The 24,450-nt window shown below is 43.9% G+C and overlaps 1 protein-coding gene across 1 annotated transcript in view; it reads right to left on the bottom strand.

Moving 5' to 3' along the window:
- psmg1 (proteasome (prosome, macropain) assembly chaperone 1) overlaps positions 1 to 12,244 on the bottom strand; it is a 35,694-nt gene extending 23,450 nt beyond the window's left edge. Inside the window, exon 1 of the mRNA XM_060833214.1 lies at positions 12,079 to 12,244. Coding sequence (XP_060689197.1) covers positions 12,079 to 12,188 — 110 coding nt within the window. The 5' untranslated portion in view covers positions 12,189 to 12,244. The remainder of the gene's footprint in view (positions 1 to 12,078) is intronic.
- Between the last annotated feature and the right edge of the window lie 12,206 nt (positions 12,245 to 24,450).

Raw genomic sequence — 24,450 nt, 5'->3', positions numbered from 1 at the left:
GCAGGATACAGGCAGAGGAGATACGCAGTATGCACTGGCCTCACACAATGCACTGTACCACCCAAACACACACTGCCTCACACATGACCGATCACTCCCTTTCATTGCGCACCACGAGAGTACAGAAGGCCCGGCCTGAACCTCAGGTGGGATAGACGGTGGGGTACATGGATGTGTGTGGACTGGCTGGAAAGTCAAGCTACCATTACCACCAAACTTGGAACCGTCGCCCACAAACTCATGCTTGGCCTTCCCACAAAGGGAATCCTGGCACAGCATCCACGTCCCTTCTTGTCTGACCGAAAGCAAGCCTTGAACTTCTTAATGCCTTTTCTAATTTAACCTGTTCATTGATGCTATTACACACTCTCTACAGCAAGTGGGACTTGAGGGCGGCACGGTGGCACAGAGGACCTAAGTTCCTTAGTGGGCAGCACGGTGGCACAGTGGTTAGCACTGCTGCCTCACAGCGCCAGAGACCCGGGTTCAATTCCCAACTCAGACTGTGTGGAGTTTGCACATTCTCCCCGTGTCTGTGTGGGTTTCCTCCGGGTGCTCCAGTTTCCTCCTAGAGTCCAAAGATGTGCAGGTCAGGTGAATTGGCCATGCTAAATTGCCCATAGTGTTAGGTAAAGGGGTAAATGTAGGGGCATGGGTCAGTGTGGACTTGTTGGGCCGAATGGCCTGTTTCCACAGGAAGGGACACTACCATTGGGCTCCTAGCAGCACTGCTTAAACGATTTCTCCCTGACTTCTTTCAGGTTCGTCTCAGAGAAAGGGCTGTGGGTGCTGACTGTCGCTGAGAGAAAACCCGTCAATGTGATTTTCTGAAATCTTTTTCAGGAGTCTAGAAGACCTTCCAGGAGGTAATGAGATAGGTGTTCCTTGGTGGCAGCCCAAGATGACCCACTGCTAGAAACATAAACTCAGAGAGCACACATCGAAGCCAGGGTAATGGCAGCCTCTGAATGTCACTGTGTTAAAAGTAGCATGCTGCTGAACAAATGGAGACACCCCAATGAACCCTGCAAATGAGGAATGGACAGTGATCTACCAGGTAATTATGCTGCTAAGGAAATATTGCAACTAGACCTTCAAATTTCAACAGCTGGCCATGATGCGAACCAACCTCATAGGGGAGTTGGTTAGCTCAGTTGGTTGGATGGCAGAGTTGCAATGTGGAGTAATTCCAACAGTGTGGTTCAATTCCTGCACTGTCTGAGATTACCATGAAGGACTTTCCTTCTCAAGCTCCCCTTTGTCAAAACTGTGGTGACCCTCAGGTTAAACCACCACTTGTCATCTATTTCTCTTATCCATGCCCCTCACGATTTTATAAACCTCTACAACATCACCTCTCAGTCTCTGACGCTCCAGGGAAAACAGTCCCAGCCTGTTCAGCCTCTCCCTATAGCTCAAATCCTCCAACCCTGGCAACATCCTTGTAAATCTTTCCTGAACCCTTTCAGGTTTCACAATATCTTTCTGAAAGGAAGGAGACCAGAATTGCATGCAATATTCCAAAAGTGGCCTAACCAATGTCCTGTACAGCCACAACATGACTTCCCAACTCCTGTACTCAATACTCTGACCAATAAAGGAAAGCATACCAAATGCCTTCTTCACTATCCTATCTACCTGTGACTCCACTTTCAAGGAGCTATGAACCTGCACTCCAAGGTCTCTTTGTTCAGCAACACTCCCCAGGACCTTACCATTACGTGTATAAGTCCTGCTAAGATTTGCTTTCACAAAATGCAGCACCTCACATTTATCTAAATTAAACTCCATCTGCCACGTCTCAGCCCATTGGCCCATCTGATCAAGATCCCATTGTAATCTGAGGTAACCTTCTTCGCTGTCCACTATACCTCCAATTTTGGTGTCATCTGTAAACTTACTAACTATACGTCTTATGCTCACATCCAAATCATTTATATAAATGATAAAAAGTGGAGGGCCCAGCACCGATCCTTGTGACACTCCACTGGTCACAAGGCTCCATGCTGAAAAACAACCCTCTACCACCTCCCTCTGTCTTCTACCTTTGAGCCAATTCTGTATCCAAATGGCTAGTTCTCCCTGTATTCCATGAGATCTAACTTGCTAATCAGTATCCCATGGGAAACCTTGTTGAATGCCTTACTGAAGTCCATATAGATCACATCTACTGCTCTGCCCTCATCAATCCTCTTTGTTACTTCTCCAAAAAACTCAACAAGTTTGTGAGACATGATTTCCCACACACAAAGCCACGTTGACTATCCCTAATCAGTCCTTGCCTTTCCAAATACATGTACATCCTGTCCCTCAAAATTCCCTCCAACAACTTGCCCACCACCAAGGTCAGGGTCACCGGTCTATAGTTCCCTGGCTTGTCTTTACAGCCCTTCTTAAACAGTGGTACCACATTAGCCAACCTCCAGTCTTCCAGCACCTCACCTGTGACTATCGATTATACAAATATCTCAGCAAGGGGCCCAGAAATCACTTCTCTAGCTTCCCACAGAGTTCTCGGGTACACCTGATCAGGTCCTTGGGATTTATCGACTTTTATGTGTTTCAAGACACCTAGCATTTTTCAAGATATCACCATCTATTTCCCTACATCTTATATCTTCCATGTCATTTTCTACTGTAAATACTGATGCAAACTACTTGTTTAGTATCTCCCCCATCTCCTGCAGCTCCACACAAAGTCTGCCTTCGAGAGGCCCTATTCTCTCCCCAGTTACCCTTTGGTCCTGAATGTATTTATAAAACCCCTTTGGATCCTCCTAAACTCTATTTGTCAAAGCTGTCTCATGTCCCCTTTTTGCCCTCTGAAGTATACTCCTGCTTCCTTTATACTCTTCTGAGGATTCACTCGATCTATCCTGTCTATACCTTACATATACTTCCTTCTTTTTCTTAACCAAACCCTCAATTTCTTTAGTCATCCAGCATTCCCTATACCTACCAGCCTTTCCTTTCACCCTAACAGGAATATACTTTCTCTGGATTTTGGTTATCTCAGTTCTGAAGTCTTCCCATTTTCCAGCTTACCTTTACCTGCGAACATCTGCCCCCAATCAGCTTTTGAAAGTTCTTACCTAATACCATCAAAATTAGCCTTCCTCCAATTTAGAACTTCAACTTTTAGGTCCAGTCTATCTTTTTCCGTCACTATTTTAAAATGAACAGAATTATGGTCACTGGCCCCAAAGTGCTCCCCCACTGACACCTCAGTCACCTGCCCTGCCTTATTTCCCAAGAGTAGGTCAAGTTTTGCACCTTCCTGAGTAGGTACATCCACACAAAGAATGAACTGAAAGAATTCTAACAGATTTGTCAGGCATGACCTCCCCTAGACAAAGCTGGGCTGATTCAGTTCTATTTTATCATGCACTTCCAAGTATTCCACAATCTCAGCCTTAACAATGGACTCTAAAATCTTAGATCGTGCTAACCAGCCTATCATTTCCTGGCTGCTGCCTCCTTCCCTTCTTAAACAGGGATGCTACATTAACCATTTTCCCGTCCTATGGGATCCTCCCTGACTCCAGCAATTCCTGAAAGATCACCACCAATGCCTCTAAAAAATCCTCAGCTATCTCTTTCAGAACTCTGGGGTGCAGTCCATCTGGTCTGGATGATTCATCCACCTTCAGATTTTTCAGCTTCCTCAGCACCTTCTCCTTAGTGATGGCTACTACACTCACCTCTGCCCCCAACTCTCTTCAAGTTCTGGTATGCTGCTGGTGGCTTCCCTGTGAAAACTGATGTCAAGTTCCTATTCAGTTCCTCCACTACTTCTTTGTTCCCCATTGCTACTTTTCCAGCCTCATTTTCCAGCAGTTAATCATGCCTCTCTCTTACTTTCAGATATCTAAAAAAAACCTCTTGCAATTGTCTGTTATATTATGTGGTAGCTTACTCTCATACTTCATCTTCTCCCCCATTATTGTTTTTTCGTAGTTCTCCTCTGCTGGTTTTTAAAGGCTTCCCAATCTTCTGGCTTCCCATTAATATTCATCACATTGTGTGCTGTTCCTTTTGCTTTAATGCTGTCCCTGACTTCCCTTATCATCCATGGTTACCTTGTTCTCTCCTCAGTATATTTCTTCTTCCTTGAGATGAATTTCTGCTGGGCCTCCTGTATTACCCCAGAAGCTCTTGCCAGTGCTGCTCCATCATCTTTCCTGCTATGCTCCCTTCCAATCAACTACGGCCAGCTCCTCCCTCGTGTCTTTGTGGTTACTTCACTCAATTGTAACACTGTTATGTCTGATTCCAGTTTATCCCTCTCAAACTGCAGGATGAATTCTATCATATTATGGTCACTGGCCCCAAAGGGTTCCTTCACTTTATGTTCCCTAATCAAGTCTGCCTCATTACACATCAACCCAATCCAGAACTGCCTGTTCCCTAGTGGCTTCTACCACAAGCTGCTCTGAAAACTCATCTGATGGACATTCCACAAATTCCTTGGAACGTAATATCCTGCAGCTTTCAGGAATCTGTGGAGAAGAATCCCATGATCCTTCACGTCCCACCATTCATTGAGTGTTCACTTTTTTTTTAGATTAGACTTACAGTGTGGAAACAGGCCCTTCGGCCCAACAAGTCCACACCGACCCACCAAAGCGCAATCCACCCATACCCCTACATTTACCCCTTACCTAACACTATGGGCAATTTAGCTCGGCCAATTCACCTGACCCGCACATCTTTGTGACTGTGGGAGGAAACCGGAGCACCCGGAGGAAACCCACGCAGACACGGGGAGAACGTGCAAACTCCACACAGTCAGTCGCCTGAGTCGGGAATTGAACCCGGGTCTACAGGCGCTGTGAGGCAGCAGTGCTAACCACTGTGCCACCGTGCTGCCCATAAACAACACTTGTCTTGTTACTTTTTCCAAAGTGCATCTCCTCACACTTTTCAGGTTACATTCCATCTGCCTCTGATCTGCCCATTTGAGCAATACATGTGTATCTTCTTGCAATGGCCTTCCTCGCTATTAACTGTTCAACCCATCTCCTTGTCATCCACAAACTTACTTATCATAACCCGCCCCAACATTCTCATTTATATTGTTCAATGATCTCCAATAAATTAATTAAACTTGATTTCACTTTGACAAAACTATGTTGGTGCTTCCTTATTAGCTTAAACCTTCCCATATGCCTTTATGTAAAATCTTTAATAATAGGTTCTGAGATTTTGCTTTAAATGTTCAGCTAACTGGCCTGTAATTTCCTGCTTTCCAGCTCCTTCCCTCTCTGAATAAAGGAGTTACATTAGTTATCTTCTAACCTAAAGGAACGTTCCCCAAAGCTGGTGAGTTTTGGAAAATTAAAGTCAATGCACTAACCTTCTTACTAATGACTTCCCTGAAGACCCTCAAATGAAATCCATCAGGACCCAGGGACTTGTTAACTCGCACGCCCAGCAATTTGCTCAGCACTACTTCCCCAGTTACTGTAATTTTCTTGACCATTAGTTATTTCTGGGATGCTATTGTACCCTGTAGAGTGAGGATCAATTTTAAATAATTTGTTCAACTGCCATCTCTTTATTCTCCGTAACTAAAGTCCCAGACTGTTTTCAATAGGACTAGCAATTACTTTGTTAACTCTTTTCTTTTTGAAATATCTGTCAGTCCCAAAGTCAAACCAGAATCAACTGAAATGTCAAACCAGAGTCAAACTGGAGTCAATCCTTGAGTCAGTCCCAGTGTCAATCAGAGATAGCTCCAGAATGAATCTTGGATCAACCAAGTCAGTTCCCGAGTTAAACCAAAGACAATCCCAGAGTCCAAGTACAATGAATCCCAGTCTCAAACGGGAGTCATTTCCAGAGTCAAACCAGAACCAATCCTGCAGTCAGTCTTGGAGTCATACCTAGTGTCAAACCAAAGTCAGTCAACATCAATCCAAACTCAATGCAGGAATCAGTGCAGGGTCAGTCCTGGAATCAGTGCAGAGTCAGCCCTGGAATCAGTGCAGAGTCAGCCCTGGAATCAGTGCAGAGTCAGCCCTGGAATCAGTACAGAGTCAGTCCTGGAATCAGTGCAGAGTCAGCCTTGGAATCAGTGCAGAGTCAGCCCTGGAATCAGTGCAGAGTCAGCCCTGGAATCAGTGCAGAGTCAGTCCAGAGCCAACCTAGAGTTAATTCAGAATTAGTCTCGGAGTCAATCCCGAGCTGGTGCAAAATTTCCTGTTCCTAGGATGCTGCCTGGCCTGCTGTGCTTTAACCAGCAACACATTTTCAGCTCTAATCCGCAGTCTATCCCACAGACATTTCAGAATCAGTCCAGGAATCAATCTGGAGTCAATCTGGTGTGCATCTGGAGTCACTGAACATAGGCCCATGATGCTGTGCTGAACATGACGCCAAGTTCAACTAATCCCTTCTGCCTGCCCTTGGTCCATATCCCTCCTTTCCTTGCATATTGATGTGCTTTATCTAAAAGTCAATTAAATGCCCCTATTGTGTCTGCCTCCATCATCACCCTGCCAGCACGTTCCAAACTCCTACCGCTCTGTAAAAAAACACTTGCTCCTCACATCTCCTTTGAATTTCCCTCTCTCACCTTAAATGCATACCCCTAGTATTAGACATTTCAACTCCGTGAAACAAAGGATCTGACCATCTTCTTCCTCTTGTCAAGCAAATGTTGTTCCCTTGTTCGAGAGGGGAGTAGAGACAACCCTGGAAATTATAGACCTGTGCGCCTTGTCAAGAGGAAGAAGAAGGCTTACGTTAGGATGAGATGTGATAACTCAGTTAGAGTTACAAGTTAGCCAGGAAAGACCAAAAGGGAGAGCTCAGAAGAGTCAGGAGGGAACATGAGAAGTCATTGGCAGATAGGCTTTCTATCGGCATACCAGGAATAAAAGAATGACTAGTGTAAGATTAGGGCCAATCAACCATAGTAGTGGGAAGTTGTGCATGGAGTGAGAGGAGATGGGGAAGCACTAAATGAATACTTCTCATCAGTATTCTCACTAGAAAAAGACAACATGGTCGATGAGAATACTGAGATGCAGGCTACTAGACTGGATGGGATTGAGATGCAAAGGAGGGCATGTTAGCAATTCTGGAAAATGTAAAAATACATCAGTCCCTTGGGCCAGATGGGATTTATCCTAGGATTCTCTGGGAAGCCAGGGAGGAGATCACAGAGCCTTTGGCTTTGATCTTTATGTCATCATTGTCTCCAGGAATAATGCCACAAAACTGGAAGATAGCGAATGTTGTTCCCTTGTTCAAGAGGGGAGTAGAGACAACTCTGAAAATTATAGACCTGTGAGCTTTATGGCGGTTGTGGGTAAAGTGTTGGAAAAGATTACAAGAGATAGGATTTATAATCATCTCGAAAGGAATAAGTTGATTAGGGATAGTCAACACAGTTTTGTGAAGGGTAGGTCGCGCCTCATAAGCCTTACTGAGTTCTTTGAGAAGGTGACCAAACAGATGGATGAGGGTAAAGCAGTTGATATGGTGTATATGGATTTCAATAAGGCATTAAAGTTAAGGTTCCCCACGGTACACTATTGCACAGAGGTATGGGATTGAGGGTGATTTAGCAGCTTGGATCAGAAATTGGCTAGCTGAAAGAAGACAGAGGGTGGTGGTTGATGGGAAATATTCATCCTGAAGTTCAGTTTAGTTGGGTTACGGAAAGATCTGTTTTGGGTCCACTGTTGTTTGTCATTTTTATAAATGACCTGGATGAGGGCATAGAAGGATGGGTTAGTAAATTTGTAGATGACACTAAGGTAAACAGAGTTGTGGATAGTGTCGAAGGATGCTGTAGGTTACAGAAAGACATAAATAAGCTGCAGAGTTGGGCTGAGACGTGGCAAATAGAGTTTAATGCGGAAAAGTGTGAGGTGATTCACTTTGGAAGGAGTAACAGGAATGCAGAGTACTGGGCTAATAGTAAGATTTCTGGTAGTGTAGATGAGCAAAGAGATTCAGTGTCCAGGTACATAGGTCCTTGAAAGTTGCCACCCAGGTTGATTAGATGCCCTACAGTATGAAAACAGGCCCTTCGACCCAACAAGTCCTCACCGACCCTCTGAAGAGTGATTCACCCAGACCCACATTTATCCCAGACTAATGTACTGAACACTAAGGGCAATTTAGCATGGCCAATTCACCTGATCTGCACATCTTTGAACTGTGGGAGAAAACCCATGCAGACACAGGGAGAATGTGCACAGTCCACACAGACTGTCGCCAGAGGCAGGAATCAAATCTGGGTCCCTGGCGTTGTGAGGCATCAGTGTTAACCACTGAGCCACCATGTCGTCCCAAAGGTTGATAGGTTTGTTAAGAAAGCATACAGTGTGTAAGTTTTTATTGGTAGAGGGATTGAGTTTCAGAGCCATGAGGTCATGCTGCAGCTGTACAAAACTCTGATGCAGCCACATTTGGAGTATTGCGTACAGTTCTGGTCACCGCACTACAGGAAGGATGTTGAAGCTTTGGAAAGGGTTCAGAGGAGATTTACAAGAATGTTGCCTGGTATGGAGGGAAGGTCTTACGAGGAAAGGCTGAGGGACTTGAGGCTGCTTTTGTTCGAGAGAAAAAGGTTGAGAGGTGACTTAATTGAGACATATAAAGATAATCAGAGGATTAGATAGGGTGGACAGGGAGAGCCTTTTTCCTCAGATGGTGATGGCTAGCAAAGGGGACATAGCTTTAAATTGAGGGGTGATAGATATAGTTGAAAAATGTGATGCTGGAAAAACACAGCAGGCCAGGCAGCATCCGAGGAGCAGGAGAATTGACGTTACAGTCATAAGCCCTTCTTCAGGAATGAGGCTGTGCCAAGTGGGGCTGAGATAAAAGGTAAGGCGGAGGGGAATTTGAGGGAGGGGCACTGGAAATACAATAGGTGGAAGAAGGTTAAGGTGAGGGTAGAAGATTGCAGGTCAAAAGGGCGGTGCTGAATCTGAGGGTTGGGACTGAGATAAGGTGGGGGAAGGGAAATGAGGAAGCTGGAGAAATCTACATTCATCCCATGTGGTTGGAGGGTTCCTAGGCGGAAGATGAGGCGCTCTTCCTCCAAGCGTCGTATGGTCAGGGTCTGGTAAGGGAGGAGGCCAAGGACCTGCATGTCATTGGCGGAGTTGGAGGGGGAGTTAAAGTGTTCAGCCACGGGGCGGTGGGGTTGGTTGGTGCGGGTGTCCCGAGGTGTTCCCTGAAACGTTCCGCAAGTAGGTGGCCTGTCTCCCCGATGTAGAGGAGGCCACATCGAGTGCAGCGGATGCAGTAAATGATGTGAGTGGAGATGCAGGTGAATTTGCGACAGATATAGAAGTATCCATTGGGGCCTTGGAGGGAGGTGAGGGGGGAGTTGTGGGCGCAAGTTTTGCACTTCTTGCGGTTGCAGGGTTAGGTGCCAGGAGTGGAAGTTGGGTTGGTGGGGGGTATGGACTTGATGAGGGAGTCGCGGAGGGAGTGGTCTCTCCTGAATGCTGATAGGGGTGGAGAGGGAGACCTGGTGGTGGGGTCTGTCTGGAGGTGGCAGAAATGACGGAGGATGATACGATGTGTCCAGAGATTGGTGGCTTGGAAGGTGAGGATCAGTGGGGTTCTGTCCTGGTGGCGATTGGAGGGACAGGGTTCAAGGGCGGCGGTGCGGGAAGTGGAGGAGATGCGGTGGAGAGCATCATCGACCACGTCGGAGGGGAAATTGCGGTCTTTGAAGAAGGAGGCCATTTAAATTGTTCTGTAGTGGAATTGGTCCTCCTGGGAGCAGATGCGGCGGAGGCGGAGGAATTGGGAATATGGGATGGCATTTTTACAGGGGGCAGGGTGGGAGGAGGCGTAATCTAGGTAGCTGTGGGAGTCGGTCGGTTTGTAGTAAATGTCTGTGTTGAGCTGGTTGCCTGAGATAGAAATGGAGAGGTCTGGGAAGGGGAAGGAGGAGTCTGAGATGGTCCAGTTAATTTGAGGTCGGGGTGGAAGGTAAAGTGGATGAACTGTTCAACCTCCTCATGGGAGCACGAGGCAGCGCCAATACAATCATCGATGTAGCGGAGGAAAAGTTGAGGGGTGATGCCAGTGTAGCTGTGGAAGATGGACTATTCCACATATCCGACGAAGAGGCAGGCATAGCTGGGGCCCATGCGGGTGCCCATGGCTACTCCTTTGGTTTGGAGGAAGTGGGAGGATTGGAAGGAGAAGTTGTTTAGAGTGAGGACCAGTTCAGTCAGTCGAAGGAGGGTGTCAGTGAAAGGGTACTGGTTGGGTCGGCGGGAGAGCGCCAGGGACCTGGGTTCAATTCCCACCTCAGGCGACTGACTGTGTGGAGTTTGCACGTTCTCCCCGTGTCTGTGTGGGTTTCCTCCGGGTGCTCCGGTTTCCTCCCACAGTCCAAAGATGTGCGGGTCAGGTGAATTGGCCATGCTAAATTGTCCGTAGTGTTAGGTAAGGGGTATATGTAGGGGTATAGGTGGGTTGCGCTTCGGCGGGTCGGTGTGGACTTGCTGGGCCGAAGGGCCTGTTTCCACACTGTAAGTAATCTAATCTAAGTGGAGGGCTTGGAGGCCTTCGTGATGGGGGATGGAAGTGTATAGGGACTGGATGCCCATCGTGAAGATAAGGCGTTGGGGGCCGGGGAAGCGAAAATCATGGAGGAGGTGGAGGGCGTGGGTGGTGTCCTGAATGTAGGTGGGGAGATTTTGGACTAAGGGGACAGGACAGTGATGAGGTATGCAGAGATGAGTTTGGAGGGGCAAGAGCAGGTTGAGACAATGGGTCGGCCGGGGCAGTCAGGTTTGTGGATTTTGGGTAGGAGGTAGAAACGGGGCGGTGCGGAGTTGTGGGACTTTGAGGGTGAAGGCAGTGGATGGGAGATCTCCTGAGGTGATGAGGTTATGGATGGTCTGGGAGATGATGGTTTGGTGGTGTGAGGTGGGGTCATGGTCAAGGGGGCAGTCGGAGGAGGTGTCTGCGAGTGATAGATATAGGACAGATGTCAGGAGTAGTTTCTTTACTCAGAGAGTAGCGGGGCATGGAAAGCCCTGTCTGCAACAGTAGTAGACTTGCCAACTTTAAGGATATTTAAATATCATTGGATAAACATATGGACAAGCACAGAGTGACGCTGGAAAAGTACAGCAGATCAGGCAGCATCCGAGGAGCAGGCGAGTCAATGTTTCAGGCAAAAGCCTCATTCCTGATGAAAGGCTTTTGCCTGAAATGTCAATGTTCCTGCTGCATGGATGCTGCCTGATCTGCTGTACTTTTTCAGCACAACTCTAATGTTGACTCTACTCCAGTGTCTGCAGTACCCATTTCTGCCAAACGAACGAGGATGGAATAGCAGACGGGCTTCAGATTCCTCACAGGTCGGTGCAACATTGAGGGCCGAAGGGCCTGTAACGTGCTGGCATGTTTTGTGTTTTATGTTCTAACCCTATCTATGAATCTCATCACTTTATATTTTTCCATCAAGGTGGTAAAATGGTGCTGGAAGAGCACAGCAGTTCAGGCAGCATCCGAGGAGCAGAGAAATCGACGTTTCGGGCAAAAGCCCTTCATCAGGAATAAAGGCAGAGAGCCCGAAGGGTGGAGAGATAAACTAGAGGAGGGTGGAGGTGGGGAGAGAAAGTAGCATAGAATACAATGGGTGAGTGGGGGAGGGGATGAAGGTCAGGGAGGAGAGGGTGGAGTGGATAGGTGGAAGAGGAGCTAGACAGGTAGGACAGATCATGGTGACAGTGCTGAGCTGGAAGTTTGGAACTAGGGTGAGGAGGGGAAAGAGGAAATGAGGAAACTGTTAAAGTCCACATTGATGCCCTGAGCCTCTGCTTTTAGGGGATACTGTGTAATCCTCTCCACAACAACCCTGTACATCCCCCCCCCCTGTAATGTGGTGGGGAACACAACTTACCACAATTCCCCACCCCCCCCGGGGGGGAGGGGTGTAACCTGACTGACCCTGACCCTGCTGCTGACCTCTAACCTCACTGACCCTCCCTACAATTCCCCCCCACCCCACCCCGGCTACACTCCAGAGCTGATCCCGGATCCACAGCCTCCCCCCTCACACCAGCCTCCGCGGCCCGGCCTCACCTCTGGCCCTCGATCTCCCTCCGGATCTCCAGATCCTCATCCTCCTCCTCATCATCGTCGTCCACCGCCCGCGAGAAAACCGGCACAACCTCCCCGAAAAACGTGGCCATCACCGAGAGGCCTGTCCTCACCCCCCCGGCTGCACCGATCCACTCCCACCGTCAGAGGGAGCTCCTGTTCTCTCCCGGGCTGCACCGATCCACTCCCACCGTCAGAGGGAGCTCCTGTTCCCTCCCGGGCTGCACCGATCCACTCCCACCGTCAGAGGGAGCTCCTGTTCCCTCCCGGGCTGCACCGATCCACTCCCACCGTCAGAGGGAGCTCCTGTTCCCTCCCCGGCTGCACCGATCCACTCCCACCGTCAGAGGGAGCTCCTGTTCCCTCCCGGGCTGCACCGATCCACTCCCACCGTCAGAGGGAGCTCCTGTTCCCTCCCGGGCTGCACCGATCCACTCCCACCGTCAGAGGGAGCTCCTGTTCCCTCCCGGGCTGCACCGATCCACTCCCACCGTCAGAGGGAGCTCCTGTTCCCTCCCGTGTTGCACCGATCCACTCCCACCGTCAGAGGGAGCTCCTGTTCTCTCCCGGGCTGCACCGATCCACTCCCACCGTCAGAGGGAGCTCCTGTTCTCTCCCGGGCTGCACCGATCCACTCCCACCGTCAGAGGGAGCTCCTGTTCCCTCCCGGGCTGCACCGATCCACTCCCACCGTCAGAGGGAGCTCCTGTTCCCTCCCCGGCTGCACCGATCCACTCCCACCGTCAGAGGGAGCTCCTGTTCCCTCCCGTGTTGCACCGACCCACTCCCAATGTCAAAGGGAGCTCCTGTCCACCTGGGTTACACTGATCCTAATTCACTGTGAGAGGGAGCTCCTGTTCCCTTCCACTGATCCTAATTCGCCGTCAGAGGGGGGCTCTTGTTCACCTGTGCTTCACTGATCTACTCCCACCGTCAGAGGGAGCTCCTGTTCTTACATGTTGCACTGACCCTAATTTACCGTGAGAGGGAGCTCCTGTCCTCCCGTGCTGCATTGACCCTAATTCACCGTCAGAAGGGGCTCTTGTTCACCTGTGCCGCACTGACCTACTCCCACCGTCAGAGGGAGCTCCTGTCCACCTGTGGTGGACTGATCCACCCCCACCGTCAGAGGGAGCTCCTGTTCTCACATGCTGCACTGACCCTAATTTACCGTGAGAGGGAGCGCCTGTCCACCCGTGCTGAACTGACCCTAACTCACCGTCAGAAGGGAGCTCCTTTCCTCCTCCCCAAAGACTGCACTGACGCACTCTCACCGCCAGAGGGAGCTCCTGTCTACTCGGGCTGCACTGACCCCACTCACCTACCACCAGAGGGCGGACCTGCCCGTGTTTCACTAACGTGATGTGGAGGAGCTGGTGTTGGGCTGGGGTGGACTCAGTTAAGAATCACACAACACCAGGTTATCGCCCAACAGATGTATTTAGAAGCACTAGCTTTCAGGCTACCGCTCCTTCATCAGGTAGTTGTGGAGCAGGACCATAAGACACAGAATTTACAGCAAAAGATTACAGTGTCATACAACTGAAATAATATATTAAAGAAACCAAAATTGCTGATAGGTCTTTGATCTTTAAGAATGGGTTGCGGGTTTCGGTTCATTAATATGTAAATCCCAGAACCTCTTTGAAGTCACATTCTCAAGATAACTTAAGGTTTCATAGAAAATAGCAACATCTCAGCTCAGACAATGCATTAAATGTGTGAGATGAGAGTCTGTCTGTATCCAAATTTTGAGTTTGAGTGGTTCTATTTCCAAATTGGAATTTACAAAATATTACGTGGATTGACTGACTGCATTGACTGCATTGATTGTGTGTTTTTTGAGCAAAATAAAATGTATCTAAAAATATAATTCTGTAAATACAAATTCACCCCAAATTTTGTGTGTCCATGAAAGAGAAAGTGTATGCGTTTGAGTGTGAGTGCACTGAGTGTGTGTTTGCATGTGTGCAAGCTTGGTAAAGTGTGTGTGAGTGTAATGGAGTATAGGCCTGTGAGTTAGTGTGGGGGGTACAGCGTGTGTTTATAAAAGAGCATGTGTATGTCAGAGGGTCTGCATGAGTGTGTGAATTTCTAAGAGTATGTGTGTGTGCATGCGCAAAAAGTATACAGTGCAGGAGATCACATGCAGTGTGACATAACGCAATGTTCTGGTTGAGGCCATACTCATGGGTACCAACCCTGGCTATCAGCCTCTGCTCAGTCACTTTGTGTTGTTGCCTATCCCAAAATCTGCCTTGGAGGATGATCATCCAAAGATACAAGACCAAATATCCCCTGATGAAGGGCTCTGGCCCGAAACGTCGAATTTCCTGTTCCTTGGATGCTGCCTAACCTGCTGTGCTTTAACCAGCAACACATTTTCAGCTCTGATCTCCAGCATCTGCAGACCTCACTTTTTACTCAAATATCCCTGAACCCTGACGTGTTCCCAGACTGAAGGGAACATCCCTGCCTGGTGATTGTTGAGCGACGTCTATTCATCCGTTGTCGTAGCGTCTGCTTGGGCTCGCAAATGTACCATGCCCCGGGGCAACGTTGCCTGCAGAGTATGAGGTAGACCACGTTGGCAGAGTCACATCAGTACCTGCCATGTACATGGTGGGTGGTGTTCCCACGTGTAATGGTGGTCTCCGTGTCCATACTCTGACACATCTTGCAGTGGTTACTATGACAGGGTTGTACAGTGTTGTGGTCGATGTTGTCCTGAAAGCTGAACAGTTTGCCGCGAATAATGATCTATTTAAGGTTTGGCAGTTGTTTAAAGATGAGAAGGGAAGGCATGGGGAAGGTCTTGGCGAGATGCTCATCCTCATTGATAACGTGTTGCAGGCTGCGAAGAACATGGTGTAGTTTTTCGGCTCTCAGGCAGTCAGGGACATTCACCCTCGGATCTTCAGGTGACCATCCTCCAAGGCAGACTTTAGGATATGCAACAACACAAAGTGGCTGAGTAGAGTCTGATAGCCAAGTTTAATATCCATGAGCATACCTCAACCGCACATGCAAACACTCACTTTCACACGTGCACTCACAAGCACACACTCATTCTCTCTCTACTATGCACACGCACACAGATAGAAGTCTATGAGGTGAATTTGTATTTACAGATTTATATTTGTAGATACATTCTATTTTGCTCAAAAATGCACAATCTGCAGCCAGTCAATGCAGTCAGTCAATCCATGCAATAGTTTAGAAATTCCTCACATTATTAGGTTTCTGGGCGATGAGGAATGAACTGGCTCCTCTTTTTGTGAATCTGCCCGCTCAGTTGGATGAGGGGGGCAGATTAAGAAGATTAATTTTTAAAGGATCTGTTCATTGGTGGATACCTTTCTCCCAGAGCACATGGATTTATGATTGCTTTCACTAATCTTTTTGTTTTTACATACTTACAACGCACTTTTATAGAAATGTAGAAACTAGGAGCAGAAGGGTCAGTATGGACTCAATGGGCCAAATGGTCTGCTTCCACACTGTCAGGATTATAAGATACTAAATGGAGGACTATAGTTATCAGGGCTGGAACCAATGGTATTCACTACATATATCAACAATTTGAGTGAGGGAATCAAGTGTAATATTTGCAAATTTGCTGATGACGCAAAACCAGGATGGAATGTGAGTGGGGAGGATGTAAAATTTGTTGGGATGAAGAGAATATAACTAAGTTGAGTGACTAGACAATACATGGCAGATGCAATAAAACATAGCTAAATGTCAAGGTATCCTTGATAGTAGGAAAATAGAATGACATTATTATTTAAAATAGTGATAGGTTGAGAAATACTCCTGTACAAGGCAGCTCTGTGTCTTTGCACATTGATCATTAAAAGGAATAATGTAGGTATAGCAAGCAGTTCAGATGTCAAATGGCATGTTCACCTTCATGACAAGATTAAAAATCTCACAACATAGGTTATAGTCCAACAGGTTTATTTGGAAGCATTAGCTTTCAGTGTACTGCTCCTTCATCAGGTAGCTGTGGAGCAGGACCATAAGACTTAATGAGAGAGTGTGTATCTCAGAGTCATAGAGATGTACAGCACGGAAACAGACCCTTCGGTCCACCTTGTCCATGCCAACCAGATATCCCAGCCCAATCTAGTCCCAACTGCCAGCACCCAGCCCATATCCCTCCAAACCCTTCCTATTCATTTACCCATCCAGATGCCTGTCAGAGGAACGTAGCATGAACAACCAAGTTTCTAGCATTAAGATCGGCTCTAATGCAATGAGGAGTATGTAGGGTTCCAAGTGATCGATTGTGTTAGGGGATTCTCTAGTCTGAGACACAGACAGATGCTTCTGTGGCCAGCAGCAAAAAAATCAGAATGGTGTGCTGCTTCCCTGGTGCGAGGATCAAGGATGTCTCAGAGAAGGTGCAGAATGTTCTCAAGGGGGAGAGGGGCCAGCAGAAGGTCATTGTGCACATTGGAACTAATGACAAAGGAGGGGAAAAGGATGAGATTCTGAAAGGAGAATATAGAAAGTTAGGCAGGAATTTAAAATAAAAGTCCTTGAGGTTAGTAATATCTGGATTACTCCTGGTGTTACGAGCTAGTGAGGGTAGGAATAGGAGGATAGAGCAGATTAATGTGTGGCTGAGGAGCTAGTGCTCAGGGCAGAAGGGTTCACATGTTTGCATGATTGGAATCTCTTCTGGGGTAAAAGTGACCCATACAAGAAGGACGGATTGCACCTAAATTGGAAGAACAATCAGGGCAGACAGTAACAAAGCAGAGTTCATGGTAGGACTGATAAATTAAACTGCATTCACTTCAATGCAAGAGGCATAACAGGGAAGGCAGATGAACTCAGGGCATTGTTAGGAACATGGGACAGGGATATCATAGCAATTAGAAAAATGTGGCTCAGGGATGGACAGGACTGGCAGCTTAATGTTCCAGGATACAAATGCTACAGGAAGGATAGAACAGGGGGGGGGGTGGGGGGGGGGGGGGGAGTGACGTTTTTGATAAGGGATAGCATTACTGCTGTACTTAGAGAGGATATTCCTGGGAATACATCCAGGGAAGTTATTTAGGAGGAAGGACACCACTTTGACTGTGACAACACATCCTCCTAGGACAAAGCAAACTGAAACACGCATGAGAATTCCTAGAAGCATGGCATTCCAACCAGAACTCTATCAACAAACACATTGACTTAGATACCATTTAACACCTCCGAGAAAGAGAATGGGAAACGATGTCATCAACCCAAGGAAACCGAAACACAAATAAAAAGTGGGCCATGTCATCAGTGCTTCATCCGGAGGCTCACTCATGGTGTTAACCAAGTATGGTGACAAAACATCTGAAAACAAACATTCCAGCTCACCAAGCAAATCTACATCCATTTATTGCCCATTTGTAGTTGCCAGAGAAGTTGGTGATAAGTTGACTTCTTGAACTGCTGCAGGTAGAGCTTTAGTGAGGGAATTCCAGAATTGTGACCTGGTAACAATGAAAGAACAGCAATATATTTCCCAAGTCAGAACGTTGAGTGGTTGGAGGAAAATTTGTAGGTGGTGACGCTCGCTATATTTGTGCCTCTGGCCTTCGAGATGGACATGATTGTGGGATTGGAAGGGGCTGTCTGAGGATCTTTGATGAATTTCTGCGGTGCATCTTGTAGATATTACACACTGCTGCTACTGAAAGCCTATGGTAGAGGGAGTGGATGATTGTGGACGTGGTGCCAATTAAGCAGGCTGCTTTGTCCTGGATGGCATCAAATGTCTTGAGTGTTGTTGGAGCTGCACCCATCCAGGGAAGTGGGGAATATTCCATTACACTCCCAAGTTGTGCCTTTTTGATGGTTGACAGACTTTTGTAAGACAGATGGTGATTTGCTCTGCAGTATTCCTAGCTTTTGACCTGCTCTTGCATCAGTTGTATTTACATGTCAAATTCAGTTAAGTTTTTGGTTAATGGTAAGCCCCCAAACGTTCAAAGTGGTGAATATAGCAATGGGAACACCATTGAATGTCAAGATATGGTATATCTTATTGGAAATAGTAATTCCCAGCATGTGTGTGGCACAAATGTTTCTTGAGTCATCAAATCAAGCCTGGTTATCCAATTCCTGTTCCATTTGAAAATGGTCTTCTTCAGTATAAGGGGAGTCACGAATGGCACTGAACATTGTGTAATCATCAACATATCTGATCCTCATTCCTGACCTTATGATGGAGGGAAAGTTATTGATGAAGCAGCTGAAGATAACTGACCATACAACACTCCCAAGGAATTCCTGAGAAGATGAGCTGGAGCAGAGATGACTGACCTCCCAACAAACCACACCTTTGCTGCTTGGCATTTCAATAGTCCGTGAAAACCATGAGCATTTCCTGTTAGCCAAAGGGTTAAAAATGAGTATGATTCTGTCTTGTATATATTTAGTACTCCAAACAATTCCTCCCTTCACCAATTTCTCCATCTGTTTAGACACCATTCCTGATTCAAATGTTACATACAACAGTACACAGAATGTTCACAGGATATTTGAGGTCAGAATACAAGAACAGAACTTTCAGAATGCCTTTTATTTTTAAAGAAGGAAATTTGTAATTTTACACAGAATTCGTTTTTCACAAACCTGGAAAATAGCATCATCACAACCACATACATTAATTTGTACAATATGCTATGCAGCTAATGCAAAAATTGCAAGTTTTCTTAACTTTTACATATGTACATTTTACAATAAACTGCCAGAAAAATGACAAAATGAACTGCCAATGTTTTTCCTTGCATATCAAAGAAAACTGAAGTCCGCCAGTTTGGCAAACACCTCTCCCTGAATAATTTGATTCTTCAGTTTGTACATATAAATGGTCCTGAGCTCAAAATAGAAACAATTTGGCAAAAGCAATGTCCCAGGAAAAGGAATAAACATTCTTAATTTTTAAGTGGGGGACTGTAAGATTATTCTAAACTTCACTATTTTATTTGTACAATTTCAACCCATTTATTTCTTACACCTTCCCCACCCCACAAACATGCCATTTTTGCCTTCAGTCACAAATGAGTTATGGTCTGATCCTTGGACTGGTATATATACCTGCAGTTATTTCTACTGCTCCATTGCAGTATAATGGTAGGGTGTTTTCCTTTAGGCATGGTTAATGCTCTACTGCTTTTCTTTTGTCTGCAAAATCAACCACTAAGCATCTTACTTAGAGGTTCAACATTGCCCACTGAAATAAGTTATAGGCAAATTAGGAAGCAGACACTCTAATTTGGCAATGAGAATCATACTTCCGAAATTATGGGAATGTTCTCCTCCTCAAGTAAAACTTCTTAATGGCATAATCACATTTTTACAACATTGCTGCTGTATCTCTCAAGTGGACTGGAAACCCTCTGTAAGTGTCTGCAACTTTAAGTTTGGCAGTAATCCCAAAACCAATATAACTGTCAGCCTGTATTAAGTCAAAAATCATTTTTAAGTATATAGTACTTAATTCTTCATAAAGAGTTTTAAATTTTCTTTTCTCTATTATACTCTAAATTGGAAACTCAAATGCATAGTCACTAACATTATTTCTGAAGTGTTACAAAGTTGCTGATCAGACTAACCAGTATAAAATGTTTTACAATGTCAAGTGTGTAAAATTTTACTCTACTTATTTTTTGTTATTTTCAAGAAATTTTACGTGAACTATTGACGGTGTAACAATTTAGATGGATATTAAATATTGAAAAATTAACTTTAATTTTAAAAGAATTCCTCAAATCTTTAAGGTAAGTCATTTATAACTCTCAATGGTTTTCGAACATGCTTTGCAGTCAAATTAAGTGGTCTTAACACTCCTGTGCCAATGTAAGATAATCTGAATGAATTTCTAAACATAAGGAAAACAGAAATGCTGCAAATGCACAATAGGTTTACGACATAAATAAAAAATTCATGCTTTGGGTGGCAGTCTTTGGAAAACCAATCTTGCCTGAAAATAAACCCCTTTATAAAAGAGATAAGTTGTCCAAATAAATTACAGTTCAAACTATAGGTGAAAATCTCTTACTGGCTACTTTTCTACCCTTTAGTCCATCATGCTGAGAGATTTTAAAAAATGTCAAGTGACACATTCAGAAAATTAAGTTGCTGCACCTATTATTTCAGTGGCTGACAAGAGCAAACACTTGTTACAGAAATTTAAATATATTTTTGGGTGTGTGCATTTTTAATATTATGTTCACAAAAAGTCAAGAATGCTGATAATTCAGCCAGAAAGATCTAATTTTGCCATATACAAGTTATCGTGAACTTATTACACAGTGACAAGGCAGCATGTGATTGTGCAACATTTGTTTTGAATCATTAAAGAATAATTTTGACTGTACAACAGAATGGGATCAACTTGTGCAAATGGTTCTATTACAAATTAAAAGTTCAATTCTTGTATTGTTAACTGATGATAATAGAAGGCTATTATACAAATGGTCACAGCATCCCTGAACAATGAAAAAAAAAGTCAGCGCTCGTTTGGCATACCATCTTTTCACCAAGTAGATTGTGCCAGTGCCTCCCACTGGCCAACCTTCTGACACTAACTGCCTAAGTATACATGTGAACTATAGATCATTGCAGTGAATAATATTACAAAGTAAATTTTCAGGATCACTTTTGGCTCTGTTCAACCCAGCCAAAAAGCCTTGCTGATACTCAAAATTAAGGAAGATGTCCAGAAGCTGTGAAACTGTAGCTTGAACAAGTTATCACCTTAATACTTGGATGTCATCACAATTTTGCTACAAATGTTAACTTAAAATGTTTTGACAAACTGTATTTTTCATCTTTGGGGATGCATTGATATTTCACATTATGACACTTTTCAAACAAGATTGATTATTTAAGATAGTAAAACCTTGCCTTTACAAACTTTAAACTGGTAATGTTAAACTAAATTCATGTGTTTAAAGGCCAGTTTTACAGAATACAAAATTAAAGGATAGCTCAGTCACAATACCCAAGTTTGCTCTTTGAATTATGGAATGATAGGAATGGGAAGTTTTGGAAGGCAAATGTTAATCACAAATCATGATGTCAAACATTCAGCAAATTTGTTCGTGGTACTAGCAACATCCTTAACTAAGAGTTAATTCTCATTAATTTAATTGTGAGTCACCTTCACAAGTAAGTGGTCAATTTTAAGGATATGGCTTTCCCTGTAGAGCGTGGTATATTATTTGAGTATTGACAAGTAATTTACTCCTATGATACTTTCATACCTATGAGCCACACAAGAACAGCACACGTGTTGTGCTTCTCAGATAATTACTGGAAATGAAGATGAAACAAAATCTTGGTAATAAATTAAATCAAAAGTAAACCACATTCTTTGTGATCTAAGGTAGATCTACAAAGTAGATATATGCAATGAGCATAGGTTAATAATTGATGTGCGTAAAGACTAATTCAGAAACTCTGCCATTTTTGAAACTGCCATCTGTACATTCATTGGAACAAGGCAGAGAACCCCCTGCATCTCCACTAAGTTTATTGCTGTTGTAAGTACTCAAAAATCTATTGTTAGTTTTGTTCAAAATCATATTTTTGCAGTTACTCTATAAACTGGTATTTAAGTTCACCAACTGTTGCAGAATTAGCACCATTTTTCATACATCTAAACAATATTCACTTTTATTGGATGTTTAAACCATAATAAAATTCTAAATGGAAGACAATTCACATATTTAGAATCTCAGCTAATGCAAAGAAATAAAAATCAGATAAATTATAGTGCCAATTTTTAACATAACTTGCCTACCTGAGCACTGATGGAATTGGGTGCAATGTCAATTTTTCGATCACATCAATTTTGTTCACTAGTAATTATGATTAATTTTATCTCAAGCTGAAAATTCGAGTTTTATCCAATCCTGAGAGTTTCCTGTCTAGGTATTTAGAGGAAAACTACCCCTTTTGTTTTACATACACCTCACTAAAACTACTCAATTTTGGTGTGGACATTAGATGTACAAAGTCTAACCCATGACCAAATGTTCTGCAATACCCAAGATGGTTGTTTGGGGGCAGATGGGCTGAGGGAGTGGTCACGAGGGTAAAACTTCTGATTTTCATGTGTTCCTGAGGACAATCACCTCAAAAGATTACAAATAAGATCAAGCATCATTGTGGGCACAGACAACACTGAAGGCACCAATTTCTTTTCATAAATGCAATTCCACACTGTGGATGAGCTAAAAGGTCACTTACTGTTACAGATCTTTAAAAAGTTCAGACTGAACAATGCTGTAGATGTTGAACGTCAAAAAATCAAACTCTTTCACTCAGGTAAGTTTACAAATATTTCAACTGTCTCCTCTCCTGGGTGATCATGCGGTAACCATAAAACATTCTGCACAAGACAAATGTAAATATTCGCTATGACTTGCTTTAAGTTCAATTTTTAAAAGACTGAACAGCATTTTAAAAAAAACTAAGGTCACTTGTTCAGTCTCTAACTCATACCTGCACCCCCATCCAAAAATGTAGGTGGTAAAATGTGAAATTATGTCAATAAACTGCCCCAGTATAACAGGATCACATCTTTAAAGAATGGTCGCCAATGGTCTTACTGTGCCAAAAATGTTCGCAACTTTGTAGATTCAAGTTTTAATAGGATTTGGTGTGTCTTTTAAAAGTTAAATGCATAAGGTTAAGGTGTTTAATTATACTATTACATGCAGATGTTTGCAAAGGCCAAAATGGAATAAATGAAGTAATAAGGCAAACTGCAGATTTCTTAAGTGACATAACTAAATATAAATCAGGACTTTTGTATAAATCTGAAAACAGTAAATAGAAGCACTTATACCAAAATTTCCTAGAACATGATACATATAGCAGGGGATGGACATCTGATCTAGTTTTAATATCCAACTTTATAACTTGAAGGACACGCTATAAACTTACAGATAATTATTCTACAAAGAGCTAGACAAGTTTTGCCCGGCCCGATGCCTATTAGCAATTTGGAAATTTCTTTTGATATGTTGCACTGTTGTCACTACAAAGAAAAGTATGTATTTGGTCGGGGGGGGGAAGAAAGGTGTGCTCTGATTTACAAACACTCACACTTATGAACGAGATACCATACCGGAGTGCATTCGTATTAATTTCAATGTTCTGATGTGAACATTTCCTCATACTTATGAATGGTTGTTTTAAATTGTACTGTGTTCTGACCTGTGTATACATTGACTTACAAATGTACTCAAGAATGGGGCCCTCATGCAATCCGGGGACTACCTGTAATTACTTTCTTTGTAGTATTTATTTTGCAAACTGCAATTGATAATGAAGTTTAAAAACTTCTTTATCAGAAGTTTCTAAAATTTTTTGTACATAACTGATTTGCTGTAGATAGAGACAGAAAATGTATTCGGTCTTTCTCTGTATAACTTTTTGTCATGGAAATTAGCAAGAAGCTTGGAATTTAAAGTTATGTGCAGGAACTCATCCAACGTCATTAGATACCCAAGAGGCCAAAGCCTCAAGTTTGATTTCTGCTATTTTCTGTCAGTTCATACCAGTCTGACCAATAGTTTGGGGAGTGGGGCTTTAGTTAACCACAATATCTCCAGAACACAATGAAAGTGTTCCTGTTATCCATTGATTTTTGTTAGAAATGGTATGCATATGGTGAGTGGAGTCAACATCAGGCTTTGGTCAAATAATCTTATTCTTTGGATATGCCTGTGAATATTCACTGCCTTGACAAGCATACGGATACTTGGACAAGGCACTAAACAATTGATGAAATTGCAACTCAGTGTGAATCACATCTTTTGAGATAGACAGTGGGAAGAATGCACTTCTGAACAAAATTTACAAACCTTGAAACAATTCTAACTCCAGTTTAAAAGTACAGATCGATAATACAAATAATGTACTCTACATTAGCACACTGATGACCCATTATTTGAAAAACACTTTCTTCCGTGTTATTTTGGAATATCCAGAAATGATTTATCATAACAGAAGAGCATTTTAAAATTAATCCACACTTGCTAATTCACTCAGATTGACTTCTTAAATATGTAAAAATATTTGAAATGGTTTTCAACAGGTTATTTGTTTTATTTTAAAAAGACTCCATATGCTGCTAAATTTGATGGTTAATGTTAAAAAAAATTGATTGATGTTGCAATATTTACAAGAACCAATTTAGTAAACCAAACCTGATTAACCTGTAACTAAGTGTAAATTGGAAAGTAGTTTAAAACAGGGGTAAAATTGATGTTAAACCAGCCCATGTTAATTAGATGTATTTTTCTTGCAAAATAAATTCGAAGTTTAACTCCTTAACTTTATTCC

The sequence above is a fragment of the Hemiscyllium ocellatum genome, chromosome 12, assembly GCF_020745735.1.
Source record: "Hemiscyllium ocellatum isolate sHemOce1 chromosome 12, sHemOce1.pat.X.cur, whole genome shotgun sequence".
Lineage (NCBI taxonomy): Eukaryota > Metazoa > Chordata > Chondrichthyes > Orectolobiformes > Hemiscylliidae > Hemiscyllium > Hemiscyllium ocellatum.
This window is presented reverse-complemented; position numbering and strand designations above follow the sequence as displayed.